At 42.1% G+C, this 22,401-nt stretch overlaps 1 protein-coding gene across 1 annotated transcript in view; it reads left to right on the top strand.

Moving 5' to 3' along the window:
* Nucleotides 1-21,581, top strand: part of pde9aa (phosphodiesterase 9aa) — a gene marked incomplete at both ends in the record, with an annotated part of 56,966 nt that extends 35,385 nt beyond the window's left edge. Inside the window, 11 exons of the mRNA XM_079231361.1 lie at nt 2,232-2,292; nt 3,137-3,211; nt 6,971-7,057; nt 7,220-7,324; nt 7,734-7,816; nt 7,973-8,129; nt 12,450-12,563; nt 18,641-18,745; nt 19,088-19,216; nt 21,350-21,445; nt 21,531-21,581. Of these exons, the coding sequence (XP_079087487.1) occupies nt 2,232-2,292; nt 3,137-3,211; nt 6,971-7,057; nt 7,220-7,324; nt 7,734-7,816; nt 7,973-8,129; nt 12,450-12,563; nt 18,641-18,745; nt 19,088-19,216; nt 21,350-21,445; nt 21,531-21,581 (1,063 nt within the window). The remainder of the gene's footprint in view (nt 1-2,231; nt 2,293-3,136; nt 3,212-6,970; nt 7,058-7,219; nt 7,325-7,733; nt 7,817-7,972; nt 8,130-12,449; nt 12,564-18,640; nt 18,746-19,087; nt 19,217-21,349; nt 21,446-21,530) is intronic.
* Nucleotides 21,582-22,401: the final 820 nt, after the last annotated feature.

Raw genomic sequence — 22,401 nt, 5'->3', positions numbered from 1 at the left:
CACCCAGGCCTACAGAGGACTGATAGAGAGCATCCTGACTGCAGGCATCACTGTCTGATATGGTAACACCACACAGGCAGAGAGGAAGGTTCTGCAAAGAGTCATCAAGACTGCAGAGAGGATCACAGGGAAAACACTTCTTTCCATGTATGTGCAGCGCTGTTGGAAAAGAGCAGAGGGATTCACCAGACTCACTCCACCCAGCTCACTCTCTGCTCAGACACAAACACTGACGTACAACCTAACACAGCAGAGCGGACAGCATCATCACTCATAGAACACGTTTCTTCAACAGCTTCGTCCCCGCCACAGTCAGACTGATGGCAAAACAAAACTGTTGAAATATGTGTAACCATAACCAAACATTACCTCACTTCACTTATCATGTGCAATATGTGATATATGTTGTCTGTGAAATCATGTCATATACCTTCTGATAAAAGTGCAATATTCTAACTGCAATATCCACCTGTGCAATGTTCCCATAAAACTCCCCTTTTCCCTCTTTTCACAATACAGGTACAGCACTCAGGACTAGCCTATTTATCGTGTTATTTAAAAAAATGTAAACCGTATCTAATGCCTTTCTTGGACATACTACCACCTTCTGTACATATACCACCGTATGTATAGTGTTTTCATATTTTATATGTTTTCTCTTTCTTATTATAGTGTGTTTTTATTTTGAAAACTGTTGACTCAAATGTGTCTGGACTGTTGGTCTATGCGCAAATGGCAAATAAAAAAACTTTTGAAAAAAATTGAACCTTTGTCTAAGGTAGGGGTCTTCAACGTTTTTCAGGCCAAGGACCCCCAAACTGGTAGAGAGATGGAGCAGGGACCCCTACTATATACAGTATATTGTATACAATTGTGTTTTATATTACACTAGGCCTTGGGCCATGTATAAACATATCTTGTCATTGTGCATTCAATACGATTCCATACCCTTATCCAAACCATTTATTCTATTTAGGGTCGCGGGGGCACCGGAGCCAATTCCAGCTGACATTGGGCGAAGGCAGGGTTCACCTTGGACTACATTAAAAAAATATGAAAAATTGTATTATCAACAAAAAATTGTCACGGACCCCCTGTTGTAGACCTCTGGTGTTCTGGTACCAAGTATACTTACAAACCACCCTATGCTCAAACATGGTGTTTGTGATGGCCAATACATGACTAGCACAGAAGTCTAATAACAAAGCACCACTTGGGTTTAGATCAGACAGGCCATTCCTCCCAATCACCCTCTTCCAGGTTTCTCCATCATTGCCCATGTGAGCCTTTAAGTCCCCTAGCAGAACAATAGAGTTGCCAGGACACCGACCAGCAACTTCTAGAGGACTGCATACTCCAAAGCTCTTGGGCGCATAAGTAGAAAAAGACAGCAGAGACTTCCTCTCAACAACTTGCAGTCACGTAGAGCAGCGGCCCCCAACCTTTTTTGCGCCACGGACCGGTTTCCTGTAAGGAGATATTTTCACGGACCGGCCTTCACATTGTGGGCGATAAATATGACGTAATAAAATGATACAACCGGCATAAAGGCAATTATAAAGTGCATAAAAATACAACTCACCATTACGCCGAATTAGTGGGAGCCCTGAGCTTGTTTCTCTGCTACGAGCCGGTCCCATCTCGGGGAGATGAGCAACACCTGACGTGTGTTCTTTATTTCCTGTCTACTCCGGACCTTAAACCTTTATATCAGTCTAAAAGTGTTATGCATGGAGGTGAACCAAACTATATCTAGTTTTGTAACGCTCCATCTCTCGCTCTCTCCAAGTCAGACAGTTGACATTTCACATCCCAAGAGCCAGTCTGCGACTTTGGGGGTGAACTTCCCTTTTCCGGCCAAGGTGGGACAACCTATTCCTATAGGGACATAATCGCTCTTCGTCAGGCCCCTACCCTGGGACTACTTTGCCTTGCAAACCACTATCAAGGGCCCCCCAGACAACACTGGCCCCAGGGTCACTCGGGCATACAAACCCCTCCCCCACATTCGGGTGGCATTTCATTGGTGAAGATTCATTGATAAAAGTCTAACAATGAAGGTGGAGGTTGTTTTTCTGACTTACGACCTTATATATATATATATATATATATATATATATATATATATATATATATCATATATATGTGTAATATTAACATTATATAAGTAGTACAATTAATACGTATTGTTATTTCTTCATACCTTAAAGTTGTTTTATGCATCTTTTCAGTAACTTCCTCGAAGACAATAAGAAGCTTACCCCTCGAAGGGACGTGCTCTCCTACCCAAAGGTAAGGTTTTCTACCCCATCCTGTTCACTGCACTGTGTGTTTCTGTTAGGTGAGTCTGCTGATGTCAGACAAACTAAGAAATACCCCACCTCCACTGTGATTCCAGGAACCAAATAGAATAAATGTTTTTTTTCAATGATGTACTTTAGTTTAGATGTAACAGGTGGGAACTGTAATTGTCAAGTTGTATAGATGTTGATCAGGTTTAGGCCATGTTTAGGCCAGTTCCCAGAAATCAGTCAGTACAGGTAAAAAAAAATGCTGTCGGGATGAAGTATTTTCGTAGGCCAACCCTGAAGTTAGCATTGCAAGGCCTACCTTGACAAAAAGCCAATGGGATTTGCCATTGGATTTTGGATTACTGCAGAAAATGGCCAACAAATGTTCATGATACTTACACTTTTTAAGTGGCTGCGGGTGATATGTGTAATAACTGTCCATTTTTAACGGTTCCTATCTATGGTCGGATACAACAGAAATTAAGGAAAATAAAGTGGCAATGGTATTAGGTTATATACATGGACATTACAGTAAATATGTGTCCTGGTGTGGCCCAAAGCCAGTCGGAGGCAGACAGGGTTAACTGCAAGCTCTGTTGCCTGCAGTACATGCTGTCTGAACAGACCATAGATGCCCTCAAAAAACCCGCTATCGACGTCTGGCTGTGGGAGGCCAACGAGGTAAGACTGAGCAGCTCGCTGAACCCGTCTCACCTACAATTCCCCTCTCTTCTCTTCTCTCCTTGTGCCCCCTGTCTCCCTGTCTTCTGTGCTGCCCTGTGTGTGTGTGTGTGTGTGTGTGTGTGTGTGTGTGTGTGTGTGTGTGTGTGTGTGTGTGTGTGTAGTACCATCTGTCTAAGGAGACAGTAGAAGCTCTTAGATTGCCTACATTCGATGCTTGGCAGTGGGAGCCTAATGAGGTGAGACTTGTGCCCTGATTAATCCACTGATTTATTGTTCATCAAGGAAAATTTAATAACTGTAAATTATTAAGGATTTGTTATCAACATGAGCAATCAATGACTATATACTATTTATAATTTCGTCATTGTTCAATATTATGTAATTAATGGTCAAATGTTTGCTTCCAATAGCAGACATTTTGACTTGACAAACACAAGTGCACCTAATAACGTTGTAATAGTGCCCACAATTCAATGTCACCGTTGACAGTCGTGTTGGAGATTCAGGTGTGTTATGCTTATAGCGGCTAATGCAGACTGCAGCAGAGATAAGCAGCAGGCTACAGAGGTCTGGTAAAATCACTTCTTTCTAACTTCTCACATCCAGATTATTTTACTATTCAAAATATTAGTCTGCAGACCCAAATGATGCTGACTCAAGTGACATCACTTGAGGACATTTATCAGCCTTCACACTGCTCCCCCTGGAGACACTGTTTTTTTTCACATGCAGTAAAGAACTATAAACACACTTTGATGAAAAATCTGTTCCATCTATCCATCCATTTTCTACTGCTTATCTGGGCCTTAGCCTGCTGTAGTCCAGATGGGTTTCTCTCCCGCAACATCTTTTAGCTCCTCTTGGAAGATCCCAAGGCATTCCCAAGCCTACCCTTGGGTCTCCTTCCAATTGAACCTGGCTGGAATACCTTCAAAGGGAGGCGCCCAAGCACCGTCCATATCAGATGCCTGAATGACCTCAACTGGCTTCTTGGGAAACAAACAGGCTCTACTCTCTCCGGATGTCTGGGCTCCTTACCCTCTCTCTATGACTGAGCTGGACCAAGATGGAAACTAAAATTACATCTACTTTTCTCCTTTGGTATAGTTCATTTCGGTTGAGAACACTTGGAAAGATGAGTCTCAGCCTGCTTCCAACATGACTGGTTTGATTACAGGCTGAAAGCAAAGTAGATCAGTCACAAGTTTGTTTTGACGGTAGATAGATTGTTGGTGATTTTAGCATCAATTTGTTTCATTGGAACTGTCAAAAAGCGATCATCGAGACCAGGGGTGTCAAACTAATTTTAGTTAAGGGATCACATGCTGCCATTTTGATCTCAAGTGGTCCGGACCAGTAAAATCATAGCATAATAACGCATACATAACGACAAAATGTCTCTATGTTTAAATCATTGGTGAAGGTTTTTGGATGATAAACCCTATTTTAAGGTCTTTCTACAATAAACTAGGAACATAGACCAAAAATTCAGACATCAGCCCACTGTTTATCTGCCTGGTCTCCTCTGCAGATTTCCTCCTTTGTGACGCGTTTTTGACGCCACTTTCATGACGGGATTCATTTTTAACGACTTGCAACACAATGCCTCGTGGTGCAAAATACAGTGAAATGTCCAACAACGTTATCCTCCATTTGCAGCTCCTACTTTCTCCCCGAATTTCGCCACAACGCCTGTTTTTCTCCCAATCATTGATGGTGCACCGTTTGTAGCCCCGCTGACAACACGGGTCCAGTCCACTCCGACCCGGTTCAGCGCTTCAACGAGAGCGCTAAAGATGTAATTGGATGTAGTGGTGTCTGTCATGGTATCAACTCAAGGAACTCCTCGGTGACGGCCATTTTCCAGATGGCCATGTTGTTGTGAAAATACTCGTATATATGAATGATCAGATGAATTGAAAATGATAAATGAGAAGAGCATTCTATGTGTGCCCACTTGACTTAAGTCCTTTGCTTGCTTTTCCTTTCCTCGCTTCCATTTCACTCCTGCAGTAATTTGCTTAAGCTGAACAGTGAATCAGTGTGAGGGACATGCCGCACAAACTTGGGCCACAGATGTGCACCGATGGCCAACCGTCAGCCTGGTGGCTATTTGTACCATCTCTACACATTATAAAACAATTCATTCATAACCTAGATTATTAAAGGAGGAATTCACATTCATTTGAATTGTTAAGAAAATATTTAAAATTGTGATTTGTATCTGGATGTAGTAATTGTTGAACAGTACATTATACGTGCAAATACATCTCCAGTGTGAAATATGGATACATTTAAGGGAATTCGTTATAATTAATTATAACTAATAACGTTATAATGAACATGACATTAATTATCACTTCATTGACATTCATTCATTAATCATTGCCAGTGTGTGTCAACATAATACACAACAAGTCAACATGCACAATGCAAGTGGTCTTGAACTGGAAAGCAGCCATTTATAAATGATGACTGTGGCTTGGTGAAGGAGCGGGTCGTCCTTCAATCAGAGAATCTGTGGTTCAATCCCCAGCTCCGCTATATTGATGTGTCCTTGGGCGAGACACCCCAAATTACTCGCGTAGGCTGATTCTGGTATTTATGGTTAGTTAGTTCTGATGGACAGGTGGTACCTTCATGGTAGATCCTCCCATCAGTGTATGAATGTTAGTTAGTCCTGATGGACAGGTGGTACCTTCATGGTAGCTCCTCCCATCAGTGTGAATGTTAGTTAGTCCTGATGGACAGGTGGTACCTTCATGGTAGCTCCTCCCATCAGTGTGAATGTTAGTTAGTCCTGATGGACAGGTGGTACCTTCATGGTAGCTCCTCCCATCAGTGTGAATGTTAGTTAGTCCTGATGGACAGGTGGTACCTTCATAGTAGCTCCTCCCATCAGTGTGAATGTTAGTTAGTCCTGATGGACAGGTGGTACCTTCATGGTAGCTCCTCCCATCAGTGTGAATGTTAGTTAGTCCTGATGGACAGGTGGTACCTTCATGGTAGCTCCTCCCATCAGTGTATGAATGTTAGTTAGTCCTGATGGACAGGTGGTTCCTTCATGGTAGCTCCTCCCATCAGTGTATGAATGTTAGTTAGTCCTGATGGACAGGTGGTACCTTCATAGTAGCTCCTCCCATCAGTGTGAATGTTAGTTAGTCCTGATGGACAGGTGGTACCTTCATGGTAGCTCCTCCCATCAGTGTATGAATGTTAGTTAGTCCTGATGGACAGGTGGTTCCTTCATGGTAGCTCCTCCCATCAGTGTATGAATGTTAGTTAGTCCTGATGGACAGGTGGTTCCTTCATGGTAGCTCCTCCCATCAGTGTATGAATGTTAGTTAGTCCTGATGGACAGGTGGTTCCTTCATGGTAGCTCCTCCCATCAGTGTATGAATGTTAGTTAGTCCTGATGGACAGGTGGTTCCTTCATGGTAGCTCCTCCCATCAGTGTATGAATGTTAGTTAGTCCTGATGGACAGGTGGTACCTTCATGGTAGCTCCTCCCATCAGTGTATGAATGTTAGTTAGTCCTGATGGACAGGTGGCACCTTGAGTAATCCGAAAATTAGAAAAGAACAGTCCATTTACCATTTTTGACAAGTAAACTTGTGTGAAATAAATTAGATCGATTTGAAATATCTGGCATGGACTCAGCGGGATTGGAGCCGGCTTTGAGAACAATCATGTACAACAGGGGAACGGTACGGCCGTCAAGAGGACACGTAAGGAGCCGGGGGTCGAACCTTCGATCTTCTGAGGGCCGACCCGGTCTACCTCAGATTCAGTTGTTTGGCTAAACCCATCCAAAAATAAATGAATGCTAACTCACAAACAATACTGGTATTTAAGATTAGACAAAATTATATTTTATTTTGACATTCCATAACATTTCACATTTAAAAATGTTGTCTTCAAAATGAAAAACCCAGATCTCCCTGATATATATATGTATACAGACATATCAATGACACGTTCCTTTGTTCCCCCAGATGCTGAGCTGTCTGGAACATATGTACCATGACCTGGGCTTGGTCAAAGACTTCAACATCAACCCCATCACACTCAAGAGATGGCTGGTGAGATCTGTACCCAGTACCATCTGCACATTTGAATAGAAACCAACATAAGACCATTGATTGGGTCTTTTCCCAACCAGAACAATGTCTCGGAATACTTTGATGCCCAAGAGCTCAAAGATCTCAAACCTCCTGTTTCTCTCCCTGTCTCTCTCTGTGTAGCTTTGTATTCATGACAACTATAAGAATAACCCCTTCCATAACTTCCGCCACTGTTTCTGCGTCACCCAGATGATGTACAGCATGATCTGCCTCTGCAGCCTGCAGGTAACTTGAGACTTGAGAGCAAAGTTTCATGTTTTGACTTAGTAATATCTGGGAAGATTTGTTATGGGACAGTTGGAGGGGATTGGGAAAGCTCTGGGTAAAGAGGATGAGAGGATGAGGTTGGGTGCGATGAAGAGGAGACGCACATGTGAATAAAAAAAGAACGAAAAAAGGAATAGAGGATCTTCTTGTCAAATTATCCTTCTGTTGTTAGAGATGACTATTCACTGGAGGTTTACTTATCACAGGCCGAGTGATGTGCTAACGAGGTCACACACACTCATAACGCATCATGGCAATTATGAGGGTGGAGCACACGTATGGACAGGATCTTTTGGTTAAGGACTCAATTGATGCTTTAATTAATATAAATGCGTGGATGTCTGGACTTCTGTGTGTCCTCTTTCAGGAGAAGTTCACACAGGTCGACGTATTGATTCTCATGACAGCTGCTGTGTGTCATGATCTCGATCACCCTGGATTCAACAACACGTAAGAGACACACACACACTCTCTCTCTGCATTCTCCTCTCTGCCATCTCTTATCTTACACTTTGTTTCTGCTTTCTTTGAATCTCTCTCTGTTCCTGCTTTCTTTGAATCTCTCTCTCTCTCTCTCTCTCTCTCTCTCATTTCTCTTCCATCCAGGTACCAGATCAACGCCAGAACAGAGCTGGCAGTTCGCTACAATGACATCTCCCCTCTGGAGAACCACCACTGTGCTGTGGCCTTCCAGATCTTCTCACAGCCCGACTGCAACATCTTCTCCAACTTCGACCCTGAGGCGTTTAAACAGATACGACAGGTAGGTCTGTGTGTGTGTGTGTGTGTGTGTGTGTGTGTGTGTGTGTGTGTGTGTGTGTGTGTGTGTGTGTTCAGTTTACTCGCCCGAGTGAAAAGAGGGTGTTCACACCAAACGTGTGGCTTATTGCCGTCGCTTCTCTCCGTGAAAAAGAGTTATCTTTTCCGCTATTGACCATGGAATGAATAACCACTAGTTCTGCTTTATACTTGTTGTGGAAGTCCCAAAAACGCCGGAACATGAAACGCCTTCGTGTTTGAGTTCATAACATCATTCGTAGCCGCACACAGCTTGGTGAATTTCAACCGACTCCTCCAGGAACTGCGGTCTCCATGGCTTATTTCCGTAAAAACACCGTTACCGTTTCCTTCATCCACCATGTAAATAACCACTAGTTCTGCTTTATGCTTGTTGTGTAAACTCCACATATGTGGGAACATCAAACTCCATGGTGTCTGGGTTCATAATATTATCCGTAGTCCCACAACAGGATCTGAATGAAGCCGCTACCAGCGCTACTTCTATCAGTTTGATTCAGCAACAGCAAGACGACAGTGGTGATGGGCGGAGCTTCTCAACGCTGATTCTCAACGCTGATTGGCTGACGCAACTATGACTCACACGATTTTTCCGCCAGAGTTGGGATATTTCAACTCACGCAAATCTGCGCCGCGTCCTTCGCTCTGTTCGCCCTGCCTCAAACGCGTCAGTCGCGTCGCCCGGTGCAAATTTCACGTCTTCGCAACCTATCGCGCCTGTGCATTGACTTTGCACATAATCTACTCGCGCGGATAATTCACACCGCGTTTGGCGTGAACCCAGCATTAGGTGGTACCACCCTGGATCCTGTGTGCTTCATGTGCTCAATGGTCAGGGGTAGTGCTATTCTACACGTGTAGTTGATGAATTATAATGATTAAAAAACTACTTTTCCCTAAATTTGACGCACAGCAGTGTTGCAGTCGCAGTACAAGACGGCATTCAGGCACAAACGTTCATAAACGATAGCCGACGATATAGAACAATATAAAAACATCAAACTGAGGCTTTCCACGTTCCATATGGTTGATGGTGGAATGTGTTCTTTTGGTATTTTGCTGTTGTGACAAAGCTGTTACCAGTTGACACACTGGCTCATATTCCCTTTGAATGCACAACGGTTGATGGTGTGTGTTGAAGCCAAAATTGGGTTTTGTTGTTTGAGGGAAACACTGTGTTTCTCAATCAGCGTTCTTCTCTGTACTCGTGTTCTCTGGACTCGTGAAACGTCATCAGTCGCGGCCCAAGTACTGTTCCAATTCAAAAGTCCGCTTCTCGCCAAGAACGGTGAAAATGCCCGGATGTGACTTGATCCGCCCATTTTACCCAGGATGCATCAGAGCAGACTTGAGCGTACTTGAGAGAGCCAATATCCCAGAATGCATTTCGAACCAGCAAACGGGGAACGATGACGGATGAGAAAACTCATAACTGAAAGTTGATATTCTCTGAATACTACCGTTGTTGAGTCACAACATTTAAGTTTAGGATGTTTTCAGGCCAGAAGTTATTTGTTTAAGCGTCAAATCTGTGGTCGCTTTCTCAAGAATCGGCCGACTTAAAAAGATACGCTGACGGGTCGAGGTCCTGCTCGCGGGACCGTGAGCCCCGCAGCACCGGGCCGTCAGCGCTCTGCTGCCCGCCGACAGCAGCCTGATCTCGGCTGGACTTTTTGAAATGATCCGCTGGCTCCGATGTCTCCGTATCGATTAAACATGAGATATTATTCTGTTTCGAGCATTTAACAAGCAAGCAATTATTATTCATGCACAGTCACATTAAATCAGTTTGACTGAGGGAAAGGTTAAGGTTTATAACTTAAGATTTTAATTTAACTTTTACTTTGAACTACAGTGCTGTCTTATTCCTTTTGACCGAATTGTTTGCAATTATATGTGTATATATATATATATACATATTTATAAACATATAATAAAAACAATTGTATGTGTATCTATATAAGTATATATATATATATATATATTATACATATTTATAAACATATAATATATACAATTATATGCGTATCTATATAAATATATAAGTATATATAAAACACATTTATAAACATATTATGTCTACATTTATATGTATATCTATATAAGTATTTATATAAAATACATATTTATAAACACAATATATACACAATGAGATGTGTATCTGTGTGTGTATATATATATATATATGTATATATATATATATATATATACGATATATATATATATATATACACAATATATATACACAATATATATATATGTGTATATATATATATATATACACAATATATATACAATGATATGTGTATGTCTGTGAAACCAGTACAAAAAGAGCAGGGTTGTCATATTTTGTTTGACTGTAAAAATACTTTACAGTGAAGAATCAGAGTAACCATGACAACAGCTGAGGTGGTGACGTCATCAAGTCAGCTGCTGTTCCAACTGCAGAAAGACCGTCCTGCGTTCTCCTGTCTTTTGAAGTCTAAGTCCAGACTCCAAAAGTTCACAAGTCCGTACTTGTGTACTTGGGTATTGAGAAACGGCCTGGGTGAAACGGGACATGTAGTCCTTTATCTGAACACAGGGTGGCACATTCAGTTCAAAGGGCATATAGGTAAGTGCCTGCTAATGGGGCCAGGTGTGTGTGGATGGGAAGCACAATAGTTTTTGACCGTTGTCGTGTCAACGTGGTAGTGCTGTATCCGGTCTTGTTGTATCCTGTGTTGTGCTGCAACATGTAAGACCAACTTAATTCAAGTGTATTGGACATGCGGATTAATGCTATGAGGTCACTGTCACGGAACAGAGGATAAATGGATCAAAGAGACACAGCGCACTGGACATTGGATTTGTTTGTGGCAAGAACACGCGTCCAAACATGTTCTCCCATTTGCCCCCGAGTGGCTCTGAGACTGAAATTGGGTAAGGTTGGAGCTTCTACATTAAGTCAAGAACTATTCTTCATTGGAACGAGTATGGACCGTCGTTTGTAGAACAGCTGATTGACATCGCTGAATTGAAAAGCTGGTCGACATCACTGATCGCCATCGCAGGAGTCATCAGCTGATTGACGTTTACGATTACATATACATATATACACATCATTGGTGAGGTAGATTGGCACCAATGATGCAGTATGGCAGTATGGCCTTGATACTAGTGGTGCATGCGCGGCCGTAACAACGGCCATCAGCAACATTTAACGTTTACAGATACATGTACAGCGGTCTGAGCTACTTACATCTCACGGATAGAAGTTGACTCATGGTTTGAAAAAAGTGACATCGCCAAAATGCATGATGGGTAAAGCCCGCCCACTTAGCTGCACAGGAAAAGACTTCTTCCTGCACAAGAAAAGTCTTCCTGTGTGAGTGGTGTCATTTACCCAGCATGCATTTTAGCAATGTCATTTCTTGCACACCATGAATCAAGTGAGTTAACATGAGACATAAGTAGCTCGGTCCACTGCTCCTTCAGCTTCAAGTTGTGAACGTTAAATGTACAGACTTAACAAGCTAGTTAAGAAGGCCGGCTCCATCATCGGCTGTGAACTGGAGTATCTGGAACAGGTGGTGGAGGACGCTGAAGAAGCTATAGTCCATATTGGACAACCCGGGTCAGCGGAGCACTTTCTCCAAGAGATTCCTCACGCTCCGCTGCAACTAGGACCGCTACAGGAGAACATTCCTGCCTACGGCTTTACAACAAGTCACCGCTTGCCAGATCCTCTGTGGATTATTTCATCACTGTATATATGTGTATGCTTATTACAGTTCACATACATACTTTGCATTTTGCACTATCTATTGTTTACATTTAATTTGCTTAATTAATGAATACACTTGCAGCTGTACATATATTTCATTCCAGTTATTTGTATTCTATTCTATTTTATTGTGAATATTTGTATATATATATATATATATATATATATATATATATATATATATTTATATTTACTTTATTCCTATTTTATTTTATTTTGTGTATATATCTTTCATCCATGTTGCTTCTTTAAATATTTTATCTTGTGTGTTTATTTGTATCTTCAAGTCGTACGGCGCTACTACGACAATAAATTTCCCCTTGGGGATTAATAAAGTATCTATCTATCTGTGTATCTATCTAAGTAGTGTGAAAGCGCTTTGAGTAGTCTGAAGACTAGAAAAGAGTCTACTTACCATTTACTGCTATTTTTGACTACTTGTGTACATAACTGTCCTGTCTACATTTACCATGTGTTTGTGTGTATTGATGAGTTGTTTCACTGTGTGCTGGTCTTCAGGGAGCTACCACCCTGATCCTGGCTACAGACATGGCACGACACGGTGAGATCCTGGACTCCTTCAAGCAGAAAGTCGACCAATTTGACTACGCAGACGAGGAGCACGTCACCTGTGTAAGAACACTTTGACTTACAGCCGTTCGACGCTTCCCACACCTGCCGTTAGGTTCAGTTGGTCTGAACCAACTAAAATCATTTTTGTTCTGTTTCATTTCATGTTCATTTGACTTGTTCGAATTGAACGAATACGATTTCAATCAAGAGAGACCAGTCACATAAAGAAAGGATAATTGTTTATGGTTAACAGATGATATGAGGATGAGGTTTTTGGCACTTGGACTCTACAGGGAGATCTGTAATGGAGGGCCGTCTGCTCCAATCAGGAGCAAGATGGACCCCCCTGAAGTCCAGACCTGGTGGTGGTGGTGGAGGCTGATGATGAAGATGATGATGGTGGTGGTGGTGGTGGTGCTGATGATGATGATGGAATGATGAGTTGATGAAGGGGTGCGTAACAGCAACATGAATGAACTGAAGGTAGAGCGATATTTAAAGAGACAGCAGCGAGATGAGAGGATAACCATGTCATTGTTCTTATTGGATAGAGGAGACCAGCTGATCTAAACAGCTGGTGTCATGATTGACGGCCTGAACAATGACAGCAACTAAACACTGAATGAGCATGCATGAGGAGTGATTGTCAGATGTGTGAGTAATAAACTACAGGCTTGCAAGAGTTTGGTCTAGAGCAGCGGTTCCCAAACTTTTTAGGCCACGCACCCCCTTCTACATCCCGACCGGGTTCACACACCCCCAATCCCCCACACCTTAAAAAAAAAACCGCAACAGAGCCTATTTATAGCCGCATAAAATCGGACCAATGCGAGAACTGTTTGCTCGCGCGTGGCGTTTGTTACAAGATTTAGTCCGCTGTATAAATGTCAGTTACACAAGGCGTCACTTTTAAAGAGCAATAAGGATGGCGAGGACACACGCACAGGCTCAGAGGCAGATTGCATTTCACATGTATTCACTTAAACACAGTAAGCCACGTAAAGAACAAAGAGTGGCACATAGGCTCAGAAAAGGATATAAATAAAAAAAGGGGGGTCCAGATGAGGATTTTCACACGCAGCGCAGGTGGCTCAGCCTGCAGCAAGAGAGATAGAGAGGGAGGGGGAGAAAGTGAGAGACTCACGTGAATGAGACTGCAATTGTTTTTGGCTGTTTTGTAACTCTTCCAATGTGGATCTAAAAAATGTAAGGGGCTTCTGACTTGCACTGGCATGCTTGGTGTTCAGGTGGCGGCGCAAATAAGAGGCTTCAGACAGCTGTTAGCCAGAACCTCACTGCACAACACGCACTGTGGCTTTGGGCAATCTGCATTCCAATCCAAGTGAAGCCCAGACCCAGAGAATTGTCATCATGTTTCCTCTTTTTTCCCAGTCTGATGCTCACTCTCGTTTCCTCTTTTTTCACCTTGACTCCGCGATGGGTCTCTGTGCTCCCGCTCCGTCTCCTCTTTCTCCGACTCCCGGTCGATTTCTTCTCCCGGTCTCTCCCCAACGCACCTCTCTGTTTCTCTCCCTCCGGTTCCTCCCTCTCTCTCTGTCCCTCTCCTCTTTTATTACTGATAGCTTCAGATGTCCCACCTGACAGCTTCCCCGATTTCAGCCAGTTTAACATATTTTCATGGATGTTGCTGAATGAATGAAATGACGTGACGAAATGAGGTGCACAAGCTAGGCTAGCTAGTGTGTAGTAAAAGACAGTCTGGCGGCCGGACCGGAAGTGCATCTATTTATTAAATTGTAAGGTTTTAATTTTAAATTTAAATCTTACAAAGGGAAATTTTATTATTAAAAAATCCTACTTAATTTTTTTTTTAAATTATGTTTAATATTAATTATTACACCATTAGACCACCATTACATTTTTCCTCTCGCGCACCCCCTAGAGGCAGCTCGTGCACCCCACTTTGGGAATCCCTGGTCTAGAGCTTCATTTAGCATGAAGTGATTCACACTGACAGGAAACTCCTTCATTGGACAGTTTTGGTGATGTCATCAGGACCAAACGAACCAAACTACAGGTGTGAATGTGTCCTGATGCTGTCTGGGTTTGTGTTTCCTTTCATAATGTGTAATGTTATATATGTTGTAATAATTCACCCTCCAACTTCAATTAAAGGGGAAAAGCGCTGAAATAAAAGGGAATAAGATGATCTGTTAATAGCATTAAACTGCTGCCACCGGACTGCGTAACATCTAAGATCTAAGAATGTCAAAAGGAAAAGAAGCACACAAAACCAAACAGTCAGTTGTTATTAATAATCTAAATTCAATGCAACAAAATGAAATATGCACCACAAACAATTATTACAACTCAATCCCTAGCTCCCAACTGTCCCGGAGTTCCTTAACGTCCCCAAAATAAAGTCCAGTACGGCATCATGCATTGTACTATTGCTGGGTCCATACAATCTAAATTCACAGTCATCAGTTATTTCTGAATAGCTAATGTTTATTCTTGCTTTGCTTCTTTTTACAGTGCATCCGGAAAGTATTCACAGCGCTTCACTTTTTCCACATTTTGTTATATTACAGCCTTATTCCAAAATGGATTAAATTCATTTTTTCCCCTCAACATTCTACACACAACACCTCATAATGACAAAGTGAAAAAGGTTTTGGGAATTCTTTTGCAAATATATTAAAAATAAAGAACGAAAATATAACATGTACATAAGAATTCACAGCCTTTGCCATGACACTAAAAAATTGAGCTCAGGCGCATCCTGTTTCCCCTGTTTATCCTTGAGATGTTCCTACAACTTGATTTAGAAAGGCACACACCGGTCTATATCAGGTCCCACAGTTGACGGTGCATGTCAGAGCACAAAGCCATGAAGTCCAAGAATTGTCTGTAGACCTCAGAGACAGAATTGTAGAGAGGCACAGATCTGGCGAAGGGTACAGAAACATTTCTGCAGCATTGAAGGTCCCATTGAGCACAGTGGCCTCCATCATCCATACGTGAAGGAAGTTTGGAACCACCAGGACTCTTCCTAGAGTTGTCCGCCCGGCCAAACTGAGCGATCGGGGGAGAAGAGCCTTCATCAGGGAGGCCAAGACCAAGAACCCGATGGTGCCTCTGACAGAGCTCCAGCGTTGCTCTATGAAGAGAGGAGAACCTTCCAGAAGGACAACCATCTCTGCAGCACTCCACAAAGCAGGCCTGGGCCCTATATCTCGTACCTGGCTTACTGAGTTAGCGGCTAATTGTCAGGATAAGATGACGTAGGTCAGGCGTTCTCGGTTTCTCGAAGCAAGCTTAGATTAATCACCATAGCAACACATCCAAAAATTTAAACCTGCTCCCGGGCAGGTTTACTGAACTTCACTGGATAAGCTGGACACTCCCACGGACAAAAGAGGCAGCTCCCTTCCTCATTGATGAAGGAGCGATATTAGTTATATTAGTTTTATTAGTTTTATAAGGAGAGAGTTCTTTCAGATCGCCAGGATCCATCCTTTACATCATCATGACTTCCTATACGCGGCGATATAAATTTTGCCCGCAAGAAATAATTTATTTAGAGAGCTTCTCGAGCCGCGGACACTGATCAGCACAGGCGCAGCTGATCGCCTCAGACACAGACTGTCAGCCGCTGCATGCCGCGCTGTTCTTAAGTTTATTTAGCTCTTAAGAAACTTATGGATGTGTTGAAAGCATCATAATTATATGACAGTGTTATTAGTACACCATACATATCATTATTGTAGAATATGATTAAGGTGATCGTGATAAGAATACAGAGAATCACACATAATTTATTTTCACTGCTTCAATTGATTGAATTTCTGATTATGAATAAAACATACATACTGATCCGCCCATACACATATTCAAACTCATATACACATATATAGTACATGATTCATACGTGCATACAGTACATATATCCTCATAAGTATATATTTATTCGTAAATATAATCTGATTGATTTGGGTGATGAAGCACTTCAAATTAGCCGATACATTTTCTCAACACTGACGCATTTAACTTTTCTGATATATTTAGACGCTTATGTCTCTCAGCGGGGGCGGAGTTAAAGTTGCGTTCACGGTAACAATGTTGCAAAAACTTTGGATTATTCGCAATGCGTTTGCTGTGAATGACTACGGTATTGACTTCCTCATATGCCTTCATGATCATCTCCTGCTTCTCATTAGAGAAATAAAAAGAGGTTCCTCTGAGTTTATTGTCCATTGTACTGTTAGAACATGGTGGTGTCAGTGCTCCATTATTATCCCTTCTGAAGAGGAGCGGCGCATTTATCCAGATGACTGACGTCTGGCTAGAATTAACGAGATATTTCAGCGCGGATCAGCCGTGAAGAAACCCAGATAGCCTGATGTCAATCATCTCGCTAATTTAAGATGGAGATTAGGACATTTGCTTGACTTTGTTTAGCCAGGTACGAAGAATACCCCCCCGTATGGTAGAGCGGCCAGACGGAAGCGACTCCTCGGTAAAAAGCACATGACAGCCCACCTGGAGTTTGCCAAAAGGCACCTGAAGGACTCTCAGACCATGAGAAACAAAATTCTCTGGTCTGTTGAAAGAAAGATTGAACTCTTTGGCCTGAATGCCAAGCGTCATGTCTGGAGGAAACCAGGCACATCTCATCACCTGGCTAATACCCTACAGTGAAGCATGGTGGTGGCAGCATCCTGTCGGAAGGAAACCAATACCATCCCTACAGTGAAGCATGGTTTTGGCAGCATCCTGCTGTGGGGATGTTTTTCAGCGGGAGGAACTGGGAGACTAGTCAGGATTGAGCGAAAGATGAATGCAGCAATCTACAGAGACTTCCTCGATTCATGAGGTCCAGAGCGCTCTGCTCCAGAGCGTAAACTGGGGCAACGGTTCATCTTCCAACAGGACAATGACCTGAAGCACACAGCCAAGACAACAAAGGAGTGTCTTCGGGAAACTCTGTGAAGGTCTTGAGTGGCCCAGCCAGAGCCCTGACTTGAACCCAATTGAATATCTCTGGAGAGATCTGAAAATGGCTGTGCACCGGATGGAACTTGGGAGTTTCTGCAAAGGAGAATGGGAGAAACTACCCAGGAATAGGTTTGCAAAGCTTGTAGCATCACACTCAAGAAGAATTGAGGCTGTAATTGCTGCCAAAGGTGCTTCAACAAAGTATTGAGCAAAGGCTGTGAATACTTATGTACATGTTATATTTTCGTTCTTTATTTTTAATAGATTTGCAAAAGTTTCCCCAAAACTTTCTTCACTTTGTCATTATGGGGTGTTGTGTGTAGAATGTTGGCTGTAACATAACAAAATGTGGAAAAAGTGAAGCGCTGTGAATACTTTCTGGATGCACTGTATATCACCTCTCTCCTTTGCCACCAAAAGTGGCTTCTTGTCGGGAGTGGGTGGTTAGGATGGTGATAAAGGTTGCTTGCCGAGAGCTTCAGACATCTTTGTGTTTACTTTGCCACTAATCGAGGGCTGGACCTTCAATGTCCCCTAATGTAACCAATAACCCTAACCCTAAAAGCAGACAGGAGTAAAATCATTGTACGGGTTTAGCTGTGCTGCAGAGTTTAGCCATCATTAGAGATTGTCAAATTAGTATTGTAGTAAGAATAGTCAATTAAATGAAATGTATTTTGTATAACCCAAAATCAGAGAGTTTTACAATCTGTACACATAACATCCTGTCCCAGGACCTCACATCGGATCAGAAACAACTCCACAAATAATAGAGAAAACCCTTTCACAGGGAAAAAGGAAGAACCCTTCAGCAGAGCAACAGAGGAGGATCCTCTATCAGGATGGACAGAAGCAATAGATGTCATGTGACCAGAATGAACAACGTAACAGAGTTACAGCACATTACATGAATATGACAGACATTATTCATATAATGAGTAGTAGGCATGATGAAACAGTTACAATACCAAAAATAACCGCAACAGTGGATGTACTGGAATAATAATGATAATACAAGCAGTAATTGTATTGGCAGAACTAACAGCAATGAAAGATAAAAGTAGCAACAAAGTCAGGGATCCCATCTCATCATACCAAGTTTCCACCTACTGTACGCTTTGCATGGACATATAATAAGCCTCTATTCATGGTGACCTCTGACCCTGTGCTCTGTGCAGTTGAAGATGCTGCTCATCAAGTGTTGCGACATCTCCAACGAGGTGCGGCCCATGGAGGTGGCTGAGCCCTGGGTCGACTGCCTGCTGGAGGAGTACTTCCTGCAGGTGGGACTAGAACTCACAACACATTCAAATGATTTGGGGGTTTGCAGTTCTTTTAGACAGGGTAGTTTTTTCTTCAGCAATGGTCAGCCATCATCATCATGTTAGCAATGATGATGATGTCTAACTTTCTGTTAAATATGTGATAAAAGATCAATGTAAAAAGAGAAAAGGAAAACAGGGTTAACAGGAAAATGGATTTGATTTTCTTAATTTTCAAGCCATGAACTTCCCCTAAAAGCTGTATATGAATGAGCAAAGAATAAATTTCTCCCTCCTAATCTTGAAAAGTATGTTGATGGTGGTTTTCTATGTGTGCTGTGGTTTTCTGTGTGTACTGCTCAGAGCGACAGGGAGAAGGCTGAAGGGCTTCCCGTGGCTCCGTTCATGGACAGAGAAAAGGTCACCAAGCCGACAGCTCAGATTGGCTTCATCCAGTTTGTCCTCATCCCCATGTTTGAGACTGTGATGAAGGTGAATTTGCAGAACACTGACCATTTTGATATGGTTTGGCTTTTGGTGATCAAGTATTTCAAGTAAGCGACAATGTGTATCCCCAAAGCCTTTGGCAATGAAAGGCAGTTACACAAATATGCTAAGTGGGGCTGACTGCCTGTAGACTAAATTAATGTTATGTTGTGTAAACTACAATGCTTCTTTCGTACAGTTGTTCATCTTTCGCAATAAGAGGGGAGCGTTTGGATTGTGTCCGGAGATGAGAAACCCAAAGATATGGGTTGTTCCCTCGTTTGTGCCACCAATAAACAAGCATACAGCCACACATTGTGTCAGAGTAGCACACACGGCTAACGTAAACTGTAGGCCGACACCACACTAGAGGTTATAAGATAGAGTGATGTCTACTGGCTCTCAGAGTTTTAGCTGTTTGGTCAAATTTGTTCTACTGTTAGTCGTTACAGAGACTGTAGATTTAGGTTGTATGCTGACCCCTATTTTTTTGTAGCACATGTCAGATCTTACACACTGCCAGTGTTGGGGTAGTTACTCAGAAAAAGTAACTAGTTACAAGTTACTAGTTACTTCTGAAAATTGTAACTAGATTACTTTACTAGTTACTGCATTTGAAAAGTAACTACACTACTAGTTACTTTACTTTCCCTTTTTTTAAGCAAATGTCCAAATTAACCGCAAAGATACATGGACAAACATCATGGCCCTTTCATCACTTTATGTTCAATGTTCAATAAAGGGCATCTCTTAGCCTTTCCACATAGTGTATTGTAAACATGTAAAACAAAATGGCATATAAAACTCAGCCATTAACTTGAACGAACATTAACCCTGTTCACACTGTCTGACCAAAGAAATATGCCTCACTTTAAAATCCACAAACAACAGGATCCAAGAGGCTGTGTATGGTGGGGACATTCAGGTCAAACAGCATAACACATTAAAAACAGGCTTTTGGAAACATGAGACCCACTAAACCAAATGGGGGCCGACTCCTAAGAACAAAACCAGCTTGTTATAGGAATCATTGTAGTGGTTTAAGAAAGATAGAAACATAAATGGTACTTTTGGTGACTGGACGCTGCAGCTGAGCGGACTGATCGCTGGAGTTTCATACTAGAGTGAAGACGATCACAGATTAAACTCAAGTTATATATTAAATCTGTTAAATTATTCACCATCTGGTTCAAATATGTTCATTGTAGGTTTGAACCACAAAAGGACCACAAACTACTGTCTTCTAAGATTGTATCTGTTGTTTCCCTCAATAACTTGTATTATGTATGTCATTAAAATCAGAGAGCTGGAGAGAGGAAACACTTTTTACAACACGTAATGAAGAGAAACTATATTTATATTAAGGGTTATTTTACAATGATGTCACAATCAGACTCATTCCGCCAGTAGAAATGGATCCTGCGCGTATAAGCAGGACACATCACAGTATATAAATACTCAATGCAGATTATTAATCGATAACAGACGACAGAGAAAACATCTCCACTCTGACACTCATGATAACTGTGTCTTTATTAATGTAAGTAGTAGTTTAACACCATTAAATCAACTATTTTAAGTGCATTTTTATTGGAATGTTCGCTAAAAACTCTCCGGACAAAACTCCGCCAGCTGTTAAAGCGACTGACAGCTGATCAGATGTGATCAGATGTGATCTGCTGTCAGTCGGTCGCAGTCATCAGAAACCTACGTGACGCTTCAGAGGAAAGGACGTCTCATGTCTATTAAAACATATTTCCTCGCGTCTTCTCTCCGTGTTTGGTTGAGGGAAACGGGGATGCAGTTTAGAGACTTGGGACGTACCATGTGATAGACTGTTCATCAGGAAGTGTCGTGTGACTCGCGCGCCACTAAAAGAAAACTTTTCGGACTGGTAAAAATGTCTTGAGTAACGTAGGAACGCGCGTTACTGAGGTCTAGTAAAGTAGTGTAGTTACCAATATTTTGAGTGTAATGCGTTACTTTACTTCGTTACCTATAATAGTAACATCGTTACTGTAATCCGTTACTTTGTAACTCGTTACCCCCAACACTGCACACTGCTGCTTTAATGTGACCGTTACAGTTATACAGTGCTGTGATGCAAAGTAATGATGTGCATGTGTCTGCATGTATTAGCTGTTCCCACAGATTGAGGAGGCGATGGTGCAGCCACTCAGAGACTCAAGAGACCGATACGAAGAACTCAAACAGATTGATGACGCCATGAATGAGGTTGGAGGATTTCTATCAGTGTGTGGATGCAGTTACTTTGTCCTTGGTGCAAATTGAGACTGACAACAAGTAATGTTCCCTTCAGGTGCAGAAAAAGAAAAGCGAGAACTTGACCATGGCAGGGAAGAAGAAGTAAGACGTTTTGACAGGTAAGCAAGAACAGAACATGCTGAAGTGTTTTCTGTCAGTGTGTGGCCAGGTTTCTAACTTGGACACATCCAATCTGTCTGGTTCAGCACTAGTGAGCGTAGAGCACCAGAGTGGAGCACCGAGACGTGAAGTGAACTGGAGTCGTCAGCTACATCACTCACTTCTTCTTGTTGAAGAGCAGAGGACCAGTAGGATGAGTGATCTGTCACAGAAATGTAATGAAGTGGATTTGAGACAGCAGGTCTGAGACGGCATTACAAACTACTGATGGACTCAAGGACCAGATGGACAATCCAAAGCCTTTTTCAGGAAAAGTCAACTTTGACTACTTCAGTGAACACTATTTAGATACATATCTTGCATTGTTTTTTTTATTTAAATGTGTTGTTTTTTTTACAAATTGTACAGATTTTTAGTGACCTTTGTTCTTTCCTACAAAAAAATAAAAGGATTACTTTCATTACAAAATCCTGTCTGGAGTGTTAATATCTGCTTAATTTCTAATCTGCAACACAGCCTCTTGAAAATGGTTCCAGTTATCCAAAGCGTTTTATACTCTCTTGCTCATGTGGCCGGCCTCCAAACATCCAAAACCGATTCCTTTCCTTTTTAGGAATTCAATTTTCTCCCATTGAGAAACTTTGTTCAGCTTTAAACACCTGGATAATGGGTGTGACTCTTCACAATAAAAGGCAGGATTCTGAGGATGACTCCTTAGCGGTTACAGACGGCTTTGGCGTCTCGTGCACTGTGGTGATAGTTGCAAAGCTACTTCCTCTGATGTTATTCCTGCTCCTATTTATAGC

Source organism: Taurulus bubalis (assembly GCF_910589615.1).
Source record: "Taurulus bubalis genome assembly, chromosome: 15".
Taxonomy (NCBI): domain Eukaryota; kingdom Metazoa; phylum Chordata; class Actinopteri; order Perciformes; family Cottidae; genus Taurulus; species Taurulus bubalis.
This window is presented reverse-complemented; position numbering and strand designations above follow the sequence as displayed.